This window comes from Manacus vitellinus, unplaced genomic scaffold (genome assembly GCF_001715985.3).
Source record: "Manacus vitellinus isolate BGI_N305 unplaced genomic scaffold, ASM171598v3 scaffold_8_pilon, whole genome shotgun sequence".
Taxonomy (NCBI): domain Eukaryota; kingdom Metazoa; phylum Chordata; class Aves; order Passeriformes; family Pipridae; genus Manacus; species Manacus vitellinus.
Window position 1 is genome coordinate 5,246,935 of NW_021940864.1, and position 16,510 is coordinate 5,263,444.

At 42.0% G+C, this 16,510-nt stretch overlaps 1 protein-coding gene across 2 annotated transcripts in view; it reads left to right on the forward strand.

Moving 5' to 3' along the window:
* CAPN8 (calpain 8) overlaps positions 1–16,116 on the forward strand; it is a 29,803-nt gene extending 13,687 nt beyond the window's left edge. The window contains exons 7-21 of one of the 2 annotated variants that reach the window (XM_018085028.1): positions 659–744; positions 2,108–2,182; positions 3,190–3,350; positions 4,048–4,223; positions 5,992–6,003; positions 7,642–7,853; positions 8,435–8,471; positions 9,130–9,195; positions 10,107–10,164; positions 10,665–10,729; positions 11,910–11,978; positions 13,265–13,343; positions 14,252–14,368; positions 14,957–15,015; positions 15,938–16,116. In XM_018085028.1, coding sequence (XP_017940517.1) covers positions 659–744; positions 2,108–2,182; positions 3,190–3,350; positions 4,048–4,223; positions 5,992–6,003; positions 7,642–7,853; positions 8,435–8,471; positions 9,130–9,195; positions 10,107–10,164; positions 10,665–10,729; positions 11,910–11,978; positions 13,265–13,343; positions 14,252–14,368; positions 14,957–15,015; positions 15,938–15,961 — 1,296 coding nt within the window. In that variant the 3' untranslated portion in view covers positions 15,962–16,116. Of the gene's footprint in view, positions 1–658; positions 745–2,107; positions 2,183–3,189; positions 3,351–4,047; positions 4,224–5,991; positions 6,004–7,641; positions 7,854–8,434; positions 8,472–9,129; positions 9,196–10,106; positions 10,165–10,664; positions 10,730–11,909; positions 11,979–13,264; positions 13,344–13,981; positions 14,031–14,251; positions 14,369–14,956; positions 15,016–15,937 lie in introns of those variants that run through there. The other variant, XM_029965040.1, reaches the window with a different exon arrangement.
* The last annotated feature ends 394 nt before the right edge of the window (positions 16,117–16,510 follow it).

Sequence of the window (16,510 nt, forward strand, 5' to 3'; positions counted from 1 at the left end):
GTACCTACAGTACTTAGCCAGGTCAGAAGCTCTGTGCTTGTAGTACAATGTGCAGTCAGCAACCTGTATTGTACCATTAGGCTGGGATACAACATGTAAAGGTGTGCCAAGCTGTTACCAAAATGGAAGGTACAGAAAGGAGAAGCAGGAGAGTAGGCAGCCATTTCCCACGTGTTTATACTGTGTGTGGGTGCAAATACTTTACCAGTCAGCATTGACAGGAAAGGAGTAAAAGTCTCTTTCATAAACTCTGCTGTTGGTCTCACCTTCACAGTGAGCCCCAGATGTTCCTGCTCCTCTGAAATTGGAATCATTACGGAGATGTCCATGCAGATAACCTCTTTCCAACCTTACCGTGTTGTGCAATGTCTTCTGCTTTTGAGGATATAGATATTCTGCTGTTTTGTAGCTCATGTTTTTCCTTGTGGGTTGTTGTCATGGTATGAAATGGTGAGTGCTGCAGCTAACGGCTCACTTGGTGGCACAGGATAATGTAAAATAAGGGTGGAAGGCATCTAGGTGTCTTTCAACTGCTGCAAATTGTAATGGACTGCATCACTCAAGTACAAATCATGTTTTATCCTGTGTGAAAAGCAATTGCCCTGTGATGATTGGAATAATGGAAGTGCTCAGGCTCTGTTTGTTGTGGATCTTTTAGGTATATTACCGAGGACGGCCAGAGAAACTAGTGAGGCTTAGAAATCCCTGGGGTGAAGTAGAATGGACTGGAGCTTGGAGTGATAAGTAGGTTTTTATATGTCCCTACTTCTCTGTCTTTGGTGTATTTTGGAATCTATTAAAAATTAAATTGGGACTATGCAGTTAATCCAATCACAAAGCACATTTAGGAGAGATACTAAATCAGTTGGAATAAAACACTATTAATTTATTACCAGGGTTAGCTATTGATCCATTCTGTCCAGTGGGCATTATTACCTGCCTCAGGCAGAGCTTTCTAATAAGAGAGAACAGCCCTTCTTTTACTTGTGAGCAGCCCAATGCAAACCATACCCATCTCATTTTGCAGGACAACTTTTCTCAAATTGATCCTACCAATGGTGCCAGGACCTTAGTAAAATATACAAACCAGTCCTATTCCTGGGAGTTACAGCAAGGTTAAACCATTGTGCCTCTGCTTCAACTCTTAAGGTTACTCGGCTCCAAATCAGACCAGTATTTGGTATCTACTTCAGAATCTTGAAAAAATAGGGAGGTTGACTCACCTAAGGACACAGAAGTTTGAAAATCCCTCCGAAACTGCCTGGGCTTCAACTGTCTTGGAATCTCAGGAGTGTGACAGTGACAACACCTCTTTTATTTTTGTATTTAGAATGACATAAATTTTACTTTCTTTTGGGCCCCAATATATTTTTTTCTGCAACACTTTGAGATTTCAGTTTCCTGTCCTGACTGACTGCAGCCTGGGTGCTGATGTATCATAATTAAGGATAGAATATAGAGATAAACATTACAATTAGTCTTACTTTTATCAGAGCTACTTTGCTCAGCCCCAAGATAAGGTGCCTCAGGCACACACACATGCCATATCCCGATTTTGTCACACCTGTTTTACCATGGGACAACTCTGCTGAGGCAGGTGCAGAACTGCATTGCCACGTGGAAGCAGATCAGAGCAGAATCCATCTTGAGCAAATTAACATCAGAATGGGAAGAGAGCAATTTTGTGTTCTGCAGTATATTTTCTAATTCCACCTTTTTGCTTTCCAGTTCTTTTGTGACCCCAACATGGACCTTTTATTTTTTCCCTAGGGAGTATATCAGGCACTCCAATATATCTTTCAGTGGAGAAACTCTGACTGACTTTCAGGCTGTGAATTTCCTAATCCAGCCCGTCTGCAATGTTTGTACATTCTGGCATCTGGCAGGGATGATTCAATTTAATGCTTATTTGTTGCAAATGTGGTTGCAGTCTGATTCCAGCTCAACATAGTCAGTTTGCAGTGTGTACTGTTATTTGGAGGGGCACAAAGTGTATTTGTTGAAGAAATATATACTCCTTTATCAGCCTAAGAAAGAATCTAACTCCAATCTCATTGTAGAATAAAATGCAACAACTGAACAGCTTGCTTTTGTGCTTTGTCTGCAGTGCTCCTGAATGGAATTATGTTGATCCCAAACAAAAACAGGCTCTGGATAAGCAAGTAGATGATGGAGAGTTTTGGTGAGAATTGTTCATTTAGCTTACTGTTTTGGACATTTTTTGTGCTTTAGGCAGTCCTTTCAGTTGGATGGAGAAAAACTGCCAGCACCAAGGGGGTTAATAATGACATGTGTGCATTGTTAGACTCTTATTTATCTCCCTTTTTATTCAAATATTACCTTTTATTAGAGCTTGCATAACTCGGTGCTTATCCAAAATATAGAGACCAGATGGTAATAAAATTAATGAGGTGGCAAGAATGAACCTCAGCTGCTCTACATTTTGAGCTTTGGGTTTGTTTTTTTTTTGCCTAAATGCAACACACTAATGAAAAAGTTCAGATTACTAGCTTGGGAAGAGTCTGTTTACTCAGACCTAATAGAAAGCCTATCCTATCCCAGTTATTTGATTATATGGATCAGTACTGAACCTATATCACTCTGTCCTAGACTTGAAAGATAAATGGCCACTGTTTTCCAGTGCAATCAGCGATGTGGGCCATAAGGCACTGGGAAATGAGAATAGACCTCTGCTTGCAGCATGAAGCAATCAAGGTCTGTCACTCATGCAAACCTACTAGGAATGGTGAAAACAAACATCAAAGATAGGACTAAAGCAAAACACCAAACTGAGACTGCTTTCCTACAGAGTGATGCTTTCACAAGGGCCAAGTCTTACTCCCTTTAAATGGAATCTCCTCGCACATATTGTTTCACCAGTTTCAGTGAATTTACTTATGAAGCATGATCCATGGGGGATTCCCCCAGCTGGGGATGACAAAATGGTATGACTGAGCCCATAATGTGTAACAGCCACTGAGAAAGACTGTCTCCAGAAGATACACCTCATTTAGGGAGTGGGTAATTTTGTTTCCCAAAAGCCAGTTCCGAGTTCCAGAGTTCAATTAAATGTGGCTTTGGGCAGCTCTGTAGTACCAACCTTTGCTACCCTGTTTGGAGAGGTGCCCAGTTGCAGTTGCCTCATCTGTTGCAGGTTGATGGACTAACCCTGGTCTTTTTGTGTGCCAGGATGGCGTTTGCAGATTTTCAAAGACAGTTCTCCCGCCTTGAGATCTGCAACTTGTCTCCTGACACGCTGACAAGCAACACGGTCAATAAATGGGACCTGACCCTGTTTAATGGACAGTGGAGACGGGGTTCAACTGCTGGGGGCTGCCAGAACTACCAAGGTGAAGACCCAGCCAAATGGGCATTTGATGAAATCCCAAACAAAACATTTGAAAAATAAATGCTTGTGAGCTGAAGGGAGCTTTGGTGGGAAGGGCTTGGAGCAGCAGCAATTTCTGTGGGGTTTAGACTGTAAGCAAAAGCTTGGCAGTCTAAATGGAGATCTAATTCACACTTATTTCCTCATCGGGGATTACCACTAAGCAGTTAATTTGTGGCTATATTCTTCTTTTTTCCTCTGCCTGCTCTTCCTGCTTACATGGCTTTTGCTACTGGCTGGAGTAATCCTCTGGAGGGTTGGGCAGGCCAGGAAAGTAACACAGTTCAGTGGCAGTGTTGTTTCCCATTCATTTTCAGGTTAGACCTCTGGAGAGGCTGTCTGGCATTTGGCCCTCTTGCAACAATAACACCCTGAGCCAAGGACATTTCCTGGAGATAAATGACTGTCTGGAATTAACGGCTCCTCCCAGCTGGTCATTAGTTCCCAGGAAATACTTTGGTGCTTTGATTTCCCATGGCTCCAATGGATACTCAGCGTAGATGTGAAAACATAAACCCATATACCTCAATGGAAAGAACTGGAGAAACTCCAGGCAAAAGTCCTTCCAAAGAGATATTCTCTGTAGATCTGGTGACAGCCATCTTTGCTGCAATGACAACAAAGTCTTCTCCTTTTTGTCTTGCCTTGGGAATTCTTAGCAACATACTGGACCAATCCCCAGTTTAAGATCCGGTTGGATGAACCAGATGATGACCATGAAGGGAGTTTGAATGAGCCATGCTGTACTATACTGGTGGGCTTAATGCAGAAGAACCGCAGGAGACAGAAGAGAATGGGAGAAGGTCTGCTTAGTATTGGTTATTCACTCTATCAGGTAAAGTCTGTTCCTGATTTTAAAGGCTTTATTCCCTGTTGTGTTACGTTGGAAAGGAATCAACAATGTGTTATGTCTTGACATTCAGCACCAAACTTCAATAAGAACTGGATTTTGAAAAATTATTCAATTTCTTCTCCCCTGTCTTCCTGACCCACATAATATAGAAAGATTCAAATAAATCTAGGCTCAATTTTTGTCCCACTTTACAGGATGGCAATGTAAAAACTAGAGGCAATAATTTAGCTACAGTCTCGTTGAGAGTCTTCTCTTACAAAATCTGAATGAGGGCATGGTCAGGGTGCCTGGCAATTCCAGATAAGTGTTTCTGATTACAGCCTATTGTTACCACTCAGTAGTCACTTTCTTTTTCATTATTATTTTTATTAAATTTATTATTAATAAATTTATTATTAATTTTTTTTTGATTCATTGTCTACCATATGCTATTGTTCTGATTCAGTAATTTTGGGCCTTTTTTTCCTGATTTTCCTGGTGTTGCTTCTGTCTCTGAAAATATAATGTAGGGGGAAAAAATCTACAGTGTAACCTCTAATTTCTGTGATGTGAGAGGGGAGAAACAAACATAAAAATTTCCAACCAGTACTATCATTCCCAATATCATATGTGGAGAAAAGCAATTAGATGTTGTATAGATTCCACTGGATGAAGATCGTTAGCCAGCACAGGTTGGAGCAGGTGGGAATGGCTGACTTTTGCTAATAGATCTTGTGCAAAATGGTTCAAAACTAGGAAAGGTTTTCCCTGGTGCCTAAGTGTCTTCATGCACACCTGGTTCTCACTGAGCACATGGGGCTGCCACCTCCATGGTGCCAACCACTTTCACCTATTGGCATTTGAATTTGCACACTATGGATGTCTGCTTGTATCACTGAATACAATGCTGAAGAACCTTCTGTGCTTTGCACCTAATCTGTTCCATCTGCATCCTCTGTGATCTCATCCATCGTAGACTCTTAAGTCACTTAAGCGAGTCTTAAGATGCTTTTGTAAGTCATGTAGCTCAAAATGCCTACCGACAATAAGTGTACCTGTCATCCAGCTCCCTCCTTCTGATAACCCTGCTGATTATAGGGGACAGCACCTGAGGTCTCTAGGGGTCACTCGAGTCCCACAATCACTGTATGGGTGATATTTTTAAAGGCTCTTTCAGGTCTTGGTAGGACATTCTCTTTGGCTCTCACTGGAATCTGTGCTCTCATGATGACTTAATTAGTTTCAAAATGCTACCTTATATTTGGAGATACAAGTTAACATAGCAATTTAGTTAATTTAGGAAGGGCTAAATCTTGAAAGTTGCTACTTGTTATAATTGCCTCACAACAATCTCATCATCCTCAGGCTGATTCCAGTATCATATTCCAGTAACAGTAGACTAGTAGCTTTTAGGTCTGCTGTAATAAATTCTCTGTTTTTTGTTAACAAAGTGGGGCTAACTTGTTGACCCTCCTGACTGAGCATTTAAAGGCTTACTCAAATATTTCCAACCATCAGTGTAATTCAGCACCATGTCTGGAGAAAAACAATTAAATATTCTATAGATTCCTCTGGATGAAAATTCTGTTTTTCTTTTGGAACAGCTCTAGGACAAGATAGAACTTCAAGTATATCTGATATTATAATATGTGGTTGTAAATAAAAATTAAAAAAATGTGTCTGAGGAAGGCTTTAGCCAACTTTTTTTCCCCTACTTTTAGATGCAGGGGTATAACAGCCCTTTAATACTGGCTCTTTCCCTTCCTTTCAGATTCCTCAAGAGGTATGTAATTTCTGCTGAAGACTTCTAGCCTCCAGATGGGCACTTCCTGTTGCACTGGAGAATTTAGCTGCCAGGAAGACTTCTTCCTTACTAATGACATCTCACTGGACCAATGGCTCAAGTTCTGAATAACCATTTTCAAGGGACTGGGGCACAAGGATTTTTTACAGATATCTGACTCCCAATCTTGACCTCATTTATACTTGTTGAAATTTGGTTTCCACTAAGTTTGTATAACAGAGGTCAGAATTTGTCTGTTTAGTTCAGGTGAAGGCAGAACAGGATCTCTGCACTCTAAAATGTAGCCGATGTTGTTTAGAAGAAATACCAAACTCTGTGGATCCATTCCTTTTACAGTTCTGAGCTGAGGGCTCCTGGTAATGAATAAACCCTGCTCAACTTTCCCTAATCCTCCCAGATGTCAATACTGAGTCAAGGAGACTTTTCATTGCTGAAGAAAGAGACCCCAGGGGTGTCTGGCAGGAGGAATAGCCTATACTCATTACTGAGGTCCAGCAGCCTATGCTGCCAATTTTTCTTTGTCTTTTCAGCCCTTTTCCTCTCTCAGTAAATGAATGTGTGGCCATGTAGCAATTAAGTGTGTTCTTTTAGCAACCTTGCAAATGCAAAGGAAAAATCAACTTTATATATTGAAAAAGACATGGATCTGTCTTCTTAATCTTTGCAGCTCTACTTAGCTTAATATTGACTGAGGGGAAAGGATGGGGCTGTTAAATAAATACCAAATTTGATCTTACCTTCAGAACAAAAGAGGAAAAAATGCATATTTCTCTACAGTTTACAGTGGAAAAACTGATGATTATACAATGTTTAGTAACATCTTTGTATGCTTTGGTCTTAGACAGAAACCTTATCCCTATGCGATGCTTCCCACCCTGTATCCCACATAGCACTTTTCTTGTGTCATTGAATCACACTTTTTGAAAGACATCTTTGTGCAGCAAAAGTCATGAATAGGAGTTTTATAGCAGAGATGTTATTCTTACACTACTGTTTCTTCTTATGTCAGTGTTTTATTTTATGAGCTGTGCAACGTTTCACTTCCTTAAGAGTATATTGGTATTAAGGAAAAATTAAGTACTGTTTTCTGCAAAACTAATAGAAGTTGGGTAAACCATCTAATGTGGCCTCAAAAGTCTCACTCTTGTGACTACTACTCTGTCCTGTTTGCTATTTTTTTTCTGTCTGTTTAAAAATATCAGGGACTGCAATTCCTGTGCAGTTAGGAGATTTATTACATACCATAAGTTGCTCAAAAATATTCTGAAACAAACAGGCTATGAAAGCAAAAAATGCTCAAGGACACAGACAACTTACAGTGTACTAATTTGATCAGGTATGAGCACACATTATGATATTTCTATTTATTTTATATTACCAATTGTAACAAGGCATGTGAAGAGACAATCTTTACAGAGAAAGATCCTTGCCCTTTCTAATTCTCTGCCTGTTTCCCATGACAGAACCCTGCTGGTTATCTTTGTGCCATCACTCACAGATTTATTGTTTTACGTGAAGAAAAACTTGAGCTGGCTTTAAAGCGCTGAAATCTAAATACGGTGACTGGCTTACCAGGGAATTGCCAAATGGTTCCTAACAAAAACACGTTTCTCATAGCTGGAGAATGACACAGAGATTCATGCAAGCCGTGCATTCTTCACAAGGCACCAGCCAGCAGCCCGGACTGATCCTTATATGAACCTGCGTGAAGTCTCCTGCCGCATGAAGTTGCCCCGGGGAGAGTATCTCATTGTGCCGTCCACTTTTGAGCCTTACAAAAATGGAGAGTTCTGCCTGAGAGTTTTTGCTGAGAAATGCACTAAAACACGGTGGGTACCTTCTCTGTAAAGCCCCCTCTTTTCCTGGTGAGGCACATGAAGGAAAAGCTTGGATGTTGCACCCACACTCTGTGCTCAATCTTTCCTCTTAGCCAGCAAAATAGGCCCATTTCTAGGACCAATTTTCTTGCCTAGTCTACCATATGTGACACACACACCCATGGAAGAGAGAGATGGCTCTTCAGATGGCCTCCACAAAGCACTCAGGTGGTAACTAGATCCCTCAGGTTTGTGCACAGTTAAAGAGTGCAGAATTTGGGAGCATGATGATGAGGAGATGGTTTTAAAAATGTTTGTATCAATAGCAGCCATTGAAGGAAAAAACAAGAGTCTGAATGCAAGACAAGAACAACAAGGCTGGATTTCCCAGGGGAAATATCTTCGAAGAATTGGGGCAAACAGAGATGGGGGATGGGGAGCATGGGAAGCAGGAAACTTGGGGGCTTGTTCTGTGCATTTGTTAACACCTTATAGTCAAACAATTTGTTTTGCTAGTTATTTTAAAGGTAAGATTTTATAGTAGACTCATAATTTCTGGTTGTTTTATTTTTTTTTCTTTTCTTTTTCCTTAGGATGATGGGTGATGTGGTGTCTGCAAAACCATATGAGGTTAGATGACTTAACTGGGCAGATCTTTTTCTTTTTTTTCTTGGTAGACTTTTCCTTCATAATGGAGGGTAAAACAGGAGCAAGACTTTAATTTCTTACCTGACCTGGAGTTACAGTATGTTTTTATGCTCAGGAGAAATATTTTTTATTTTTGGAAGTTCTTTTCCTATATCCATGTCTTAGTTTCGTATTCATGTACCTGGGTCACGTAGCACAGAAACTGCACCCTTGTAGACTGGGCTGGAACACATTAGATTGTCTTTCCCTCTAGCACAGGTAGGAGAAGGCGGGAAGGGCACAGAACGATCCTTTCCATAAAAACAAAATCTTCCTGAAGCCTGAGAGAAACTGCAGAAGCAGACTTCCAAAGAATTGCTGTGGCCGAGTGCAGCAATGTTTTCCCTGTGGCTATTTTATAAAACTATCTTGGTAGAAGGAGAAAACTTTTTCATCAGCCTTAGGAAGTATTTACTCTCAAATGAAGCCAGCCCCTGGCTGCTCATGATTTAAGTAGTGCCTCTGTTTTGCCAGGACTGCAGAGCAAGTGCTGCTTTGCTCTTGCTGTGAATATGCCCCTGTACAGTGTCTTTATGATATCCACAGCTCGCTTTCTAGAACCACCTTGTTAACCACACTCTCGGTCATCTCTGTCCTCTAGCCTTGTGTTGACAACAAAGATATAGATGATGAGTTCAAGAGTCTGTTCCAAAAGCTCTCTGGAGAGGTAAGTGGATTAAAGTGAACAAAAAAGATGAAGACCTGTCTGTTAAGATTATGCAAATATTTGACTTGCCAATTCCTTTTGCTGACTGGTCTTCAAAAAAACCAAGTATTTCTCCCCTTTTATTAACTCACAGCTTCAGTTCAATTTATTTTACAATGGAGAAGATTTTCTACATTGTTCCTCTTATTGGTGCAAAATGTGATTTTTCCCCTCAGTAATGCAGGGCAGGGAATAACTTTGAAAACAGGGGTGATAGAAGTGAGGACTGTAAAAATATTATCCCACGGTGAAATAAATTACCTGTGGAGTTATCATATAATTCTGACAATTGCCTAGCTGGCCAATTCCTTCCTTTTTCTTTAGCCCCAGGAATCAGAAAACTGTTGGCTGAGCTTTTTCTCTATTTATTGTATTTGAAAAATAGTATCTACAAAGCCCTGCTGAGCTAACCTGTGGCTGTCACATCAGATTTTCTCTTAATGAACAGGTGGCCACTGGTATCAGAGAGGGAAAACGTCTAGTTAGTTTAAAAGACCTTTTTGAATTTTGAGAGGGCAATTTTAGTATTGTTTGGTTGTAGTTTTCACACATGGAAAATCTCAAATGTTCTCCTGAACCTCTTTATTCAGTCAAAACCTGTTAAAAAGTTGCCATTTACTGAGTCATCTCACTATAGCACCTAACAAACCACTTATTTTCCACTTAAATGCCTAGAAAATATTAATTGTTTTTGAAGACCTTCTCCCTCTGATATCTGAGGGTAAATATATAGTGTTAGAAAAAACTTAAAGGGTTTACATGCCCTAGACATGGAAGGGAAATAGTCTCTGAATGTCTGACAGCAAATGAATATAACTTGTTTCAAATAATTTTTATGTTGATACCTAAAGTATGTCTTGCTTTCTGTCCAGGACTGTGAAGTGACTGCAGTTGAACTTCAAACTATCCTAAACCGGGTTTTGGCGAAGAGTAAGTAACATTATGTAGTTCCCCTTGGATGGAGCTGGGAACAGGATCTCTGCTGACAAACCCCAGCTCTATCAGCTAAGGGGGATGAAAAACTGAGTTTGTGTCTGCCCCCAGCTGAGTTTCTCCTGGCTTGTAGAACATCTAAATATGGGGTTGGGGGGGCAGTGGAGGTAATACTACCTGGTGCTCCCCTTCCGAGTGCTGCCAGAAGATGTTCTGCAGAGGCACAATGTTCCCTGTACTTTCTTTGGGGAACCACCATGGGAGATGTGGATAAAGGCTCAGCATCACTAAAACCAATAGCATTCCCTCCCCCTATGCAAAAAAAATAAAAAAAAGAGAAGCCATATTAATCAACTGAAGGGAAATAGTGGAAGAAATGGCAGAGCATTTGCTTTGCTGCCAAGATTTTAAGGTGGCTGACATCTCCAAGGTTGACTGCAGAAAAATATCTCTCTAAAAGTATTTCTGACTTGGACTTTTACTTCCTTTTTGTACAGGAAAGGATGTTAAAAGTGATGGATTCAACATTAACACTTGCAGGGAGATGATCAGCCTTTTAGACGTATCCTTTGAAGGTCATTTCACCACCTCTAAGGTTTCTGGATCTCCTTTGCAAAACTCCCTGACAAGATGGGCTAAGTTGACACTTCAGTTGTCCAGCTACATGGCTGAAGGCAAAAAATTCAGCCAAGCAGCTCTATCAGCTCAGGGTGGCAGAAACCTGAACCATTTAACAATCAGCTGCTTCTCTCACCTTCTCTGCATGTCTCATTGCTTAAACTTTTCCCTAAAAATAGGAGGGAGAAGAAACAGGGACTTTCTGGCTGGATGCACCTGATGCTTGTCAGGACACAGGTTTTAAGCACATCCTCATCTGCCGTCTCCAAGTCAGGTCCAGCTTATGGAGCACTGAGCTTGCAGCAGCAGAGACAGCCTGGGGAGCCTTCCAGAGGGGGAAGGCTACAAGTGCATGCTGTGCCTCCCTCCCTTCTGCTCAGCTGGCAGGACACATGGGAGCTAATAAGGGAAAAGGAGAGGTCAAACACATGTGCTAGTGCTCCTTTGATATGCTGAGAAGGTGCACTGGGAGAGTCAAAAGCCATGCTGCCAGGATCATGCTGATGTTGGTCTCATGGCATGGTCATATTGAGGCCAGCAGGGATTAGCTGTGAATCTTGTGGATAACTGGCCATTAGGAGAAGTGATGCCATTCCCTACACTCCACAGGCTCCCCAAGCTAATGGGAAACTCAGTAAGAACAGCGTCATGGACTCCAGATCCCCGTTCCTGCATAATTTCCCACTGGAAGGGATGTTCAAGGCCCTGAAGGACAAGGAGGAAGACTTTAGCCTCCTATTGACTCTCTTTTCCCCTGCAGTGCCTGCCTCTGGTTTCTAAAAATTGTCCATTGTGAGGCCAGTCTCTTTTTTCCCTGAGGACTCTAATCTACTGTTAACTGTACAAAATGTGAGTGGATCTAATCATACTTATATATTTAGCAATCCCATATATCATTCCTTGAGAGTGCAGATAGCCTAGAAATTCTTGGCATGCCTCTAGCTAAGCAAATGTAAAGCTGTGGGCATGTCTGTGGGAGATGGAGATGCATTACAAATTAGAACTAAACTGGCATTAAGATGACACTGTGATGGGTGATATGTTTTTATCAGAACTGATTGTTCTCCAGTTTTGTTAAGGATAGAGGAATCCTGATTTTTGAACTATGCCTTAACATGGCCCAGACTGATGGGACCGGCACCTTGGGACTTCTAGAATTCAAGACACTTTGGATGAAGATTCAAAAGTATTTGGTAACATAACATTTCTGACTGTCTCACCTTTCCTCTCAGCTCTGAAGTACACATCCAAAACTGAGATAGGGTTAAACCATCACAGGCAGAAATGTTTTGAAGCCTTCCTTCTCCCAGCTGGAGTTTGCTCCAGGCCTCTGAAACACCACTCATTCAACAGTGCACAAGCAAATTCTCTTTCTCCTTGGCCCCACCACTCTCCTTATGGAAAGACAGATTAACCCTCTTTCATTGTTGGCAAAGACAGCTCTCTCTGCTGCCTGCTCTATTAAAGCTCATATGAACATATCTCTGCTGTTGCAATATGCTGCATTGCTGGCTGGGCATAAGCAAACACAAGAAACATATTTTTAGGACCTACAAAAAACTGGTTTTTTATTTTTTAAATCTTGTAGAAATGCTGAATTATTTTTCTGGCAGAGCATTTAATATCCCAAGGAGTTCACCTAGAATCAAGCAATCTAAAGGAAGGTCAATTTTGTACCTTCTTTGTGTGACATCCCTTTCAGACAAGCCTGCTGCCACCATACTTGATGCTGGTCATCACAGAGCGTCTGTCCTGGAGTTTGATGAGGCCCTAGCTCTATCCTAGGGATTGTCAGCAAAGCAAGCCTTGAGACCCAAATCAAGTATTATCTGTAGGTCTAGGTGGCATCTAATTCTGGATAATAAACACACTGGCAGTAGGAAACATCTGTCATCGTGTCCGAAATATGAAGCAAAATGGACTTTCTCTCTTACAGTGTTTGCCAAATGATGGGTATTTTCCTCAATGGCCTGTCTGCCACCATATAATATGAAGGCAGGCAGGCTGCCAGCCCACGGGAACATGTTTCCCAGTCTGCCTTGCTTGCCAGCTACTTGAAATGTTTCCCTTCCTCATTAATGTTTCAAAGAGTAGGAGCTTGGGCTGGTAGGGGCAACCCTTGTCCCAGCCATCAGAAACCCAAGGCTGTGTCTGCACAATGGTGACTGTGGACACAGCAGAGGTGGGCATGATTGTCCTGGCATTAACCTGGCATTAATCTAACTACACAAGCAGGGAGGATGGCACAGCACGGACTGCAGAGTGGACTAGCAAACCAAGGTTAAACCTTAGAGGAGCCCTCTGGTTAGTCCATTTTGGCTTCTAACCCCTGATGAGCCTTGTGTTAACATGTCTTCACTGCTGCTGTGACCCAGCTGGGAAAGCCCAAGCCTGCCTCCCTATGCCCACACCGTCACGTTGCTGCGTGGGCACACACTGAAGTGCCCTCTCCGTATGCCCTTCTTCCCCTCTGCTGCAGGCAATCTATAAGAAAGTGGACAAGGACTACTCTGGTACCATGGACTCCCATGAGATGCGAAATGCCCTCAGAGAGGCAGGTGAGTGTGCTGCTCGGGAACACTGCCAGATCACCAAACATTGGAAGAACAGTGGAGACTTTTAACGGCTTTTCTTCTCTCCCGTCACCTAGATCACAGCACTGGCAGTGCCATTCTCCCTTCCTGAGAGTCACATACTGCTATATCTTTTGCTGTTATATACATCAAACCCTATCCTCTGTTCTGCATTATGAACCACTGATACTTTTGTCCATGCTGTGACCGTTGCTTATCCATCTGATTATTACTTGCTCTATTTTCGGCCTCATTATTTCCTAATCCTAATTGTCCTCTTTCAGAGCTATGCCCAAACTCTCTTCGTTTCCTCCCACCACCTTTCTCTACACTAGAGAAGGTGCAAGCCTGATCAAGGCATGCCCAAGCAATGTCCTCTGTGATGTGTACTATTAACTTTTGTAGCAGTGCTTGCCAGCTCGGGGGCATGGAGAGAAGCACTGTTTTTTTGATTTGTCTTGTGCTCAGTGGAGTTTATGTGAATGATCCAGAGACAGAAATAGCACTAATATGGGCCTGAATAGAGCCCAATATGTTATGTGAGCAATTGGCTCTGCTGCAATCACTGCTATTCAGCTGCAGTGCCAAGACTCACTAATTAGGGGTTTATCTGGGGAACATAGGACTGGTTATGCTGTGAAACAATGTGAAATATGCAGTCTGAGAAAACGCTGTGGGAGAACTTTATGCCTCTCTTCACCCAGCACAATGGCACAATTCCTTTTGGAAAGGACCCACAGAGGTAGGTGATGGAGTCCAACAGGCCTTTTGAAAGGAACAGTTCTGACCTTCAACCAGGTCTGCCTGCAGCTGCAGCAGCCCAGGGATAAGTCACATCAAAGACAGCATATTAATGTGCTGTGTCAGAGATTCCTGTGCTTTCCTGCCTTCAGGTTTCACGCTCAACGATCAGGTGCAGCACAGCATCGTCACCCGCTACGCCTGCAGCAAGTTGACCATCGACTTTGATGGCTTTGTGGCCTGTATGATCCGCTTGGAGACCCTGTTCAGTAAGTGCCTCTGTTCATCAGCCAAGGGGAATTCCTGAAAACTTTGGGTTTTGGTGTCTTTTAACTGTGAATGTAGCAAACTGAATGGAAAAGTCAGGATGCCAGCAAAATTGTATCTGGGTCCATCTGTTGGAGAAATCAGCAGAGAAACAGCAAAAGCCTTTCTGTCTGAATGACCATGGACATGTTTCCATAACATACAACACCATTTTCTTCTGCTTTAGAATCATCAGTAACTTGTGGTCAGTGCTCTGGCTCCCACATTGTCCCAGCTCCTATAAATGGTACCATCTATTGTTTACAGTCCTTACTCAGACCAGATTTACAGGTTTGTCCCCAGACCATACCAGGTGCTACCACATCAGATTTTATAGTCCTGCTGCCAGCTCTTAGTTTGCTGCTCTAGATCTATTCTGCCCCATGAAGCAGCTTAGAAAAGAAGAACAGCTGTAATCTTACAGAACCAGTCTAGATTTCCAGCAGGTCATGGCAAAAATCCAGACCTTTACATTTTGTCAGACAGTGATTCTCTACATGCCAAACTCTTGGTTTATTTCCAAGTTTTTTCTTCCCTATCCTGCATTTCAGAAGTGTTCCATCTCCTGGATAAAGACAAGAATGGAGTCATCCAGCTCTCTCTGCCTGAGGTAAGTCTGGTCAGATTGAAATACCACCTTGTGAAGCTGCAGCAATGAACCACACTAAAATACATTTATTCAAAATCACTATTATAAGTGTTTTAATCAATATTATAAGGTAAACATGATAGTGATTCAAAGGGCAAGTTTATGTGGAAAGGTTCTTAGCTCAGAAGGCCTGTCTGAATTAGTAGAATGAACATTTACCTTATATGAGCAAAAAAGTAAAGATACATTCAGAGCTCCTAAGGCTGACTGAAAAGATGCTTACACAGTGCATTTCACTATCTTCTTTTAGAGACCAGTGGTCAGTTCATTAGAAAACACACAGCAGGGAACTATTCTTGTCTGGCAGAAAATGTACTGACCAACCTGACAGAATTAGAAGAAACCTTTTAAGATGCCAGGTCTTTTTTTCCCCACATGGTTTTTAATGCAAATTACTCCTGTTGAAGCTGTTATAAAAGGCATCAGCTTGAGTCTTCCCTTTGTAGAATACAAATATATCTCAGGAAACAGCTGGAAGGAGCCCCAAGTGGTCCATCCAATTAGTCCTCTCATCTGAAGACTGGCTCAAAGGGAGGAGGATAGCTAGGAAGCCCTGTGACCCTCAGTCACAGTGAAATCTAGCTGAAATTGTGCATTCCATACACCCATCTTAGAATTTTTCAAGGTTGAAAGTTGAAGGTTTCTCCAGCTTACCCTGGAGAACTGGTGTTCCTTTGGAAGAGACCTCATTTGCAATGTCTGAGGCTGATCCTGGCAATAGATTTCCCTAAAGTTCCAGAGCAGATGGATCCTTCACGTATAACAGATTAAAATGCAACTCTAGCCTTTCCCAGCTTGTTCTCCCAGAGCCATGGTAGAGTGCCCCAGTGGGATTCTGTAGACCTTCCAGATGGCCTGACTCCTTGTTCTGTTTCTCCCTCAGTGGCTGTGCTGCACACTGGTTTGAACCACGGTCGATCAATTCAGCAGAGACCTCTGAGGCTCTTCTGAACATGGAACCATTTGTTTGGCATCTCTTTGTTATGAAAAAATGAGAGAGAAACTTTTTTTTACTACTGGCAAGTTATTTTAAGCCACTAAAAATGATCTCCTGTCAGCTATAAAATAAATGCACTCTTAAACATAGAAAGATAAACAAATAAACAAACAACCCCCAAACCGACCTCTTTTACTTTTTTTGCCTAAAGAGTACTGCTCTGTGTCATGCTGAAATCTCCCAAATTTTGACTTAGCACAGATGGACCCAGGGGGCTTTCATTTGACTTCTGACTGTGCATCAAAGTTCAGCAGTGTTCAAAATCCTGGAAGGGATCTCCACTGCCTGCAACATCCAGCATATGCATTACAGACAGAAACCCATGCTCAAGAGTGTGGGCAAAATTTGTGTTGCTGCTCTGGCAACAGACAGTTGTCCTCTATGGCTCTGCCAGGCATCTGCAGAAGCTGGGGGTGAGGAGCTTGGAGGCAGATGACGAGCTGCTGAGCACACAGAGGA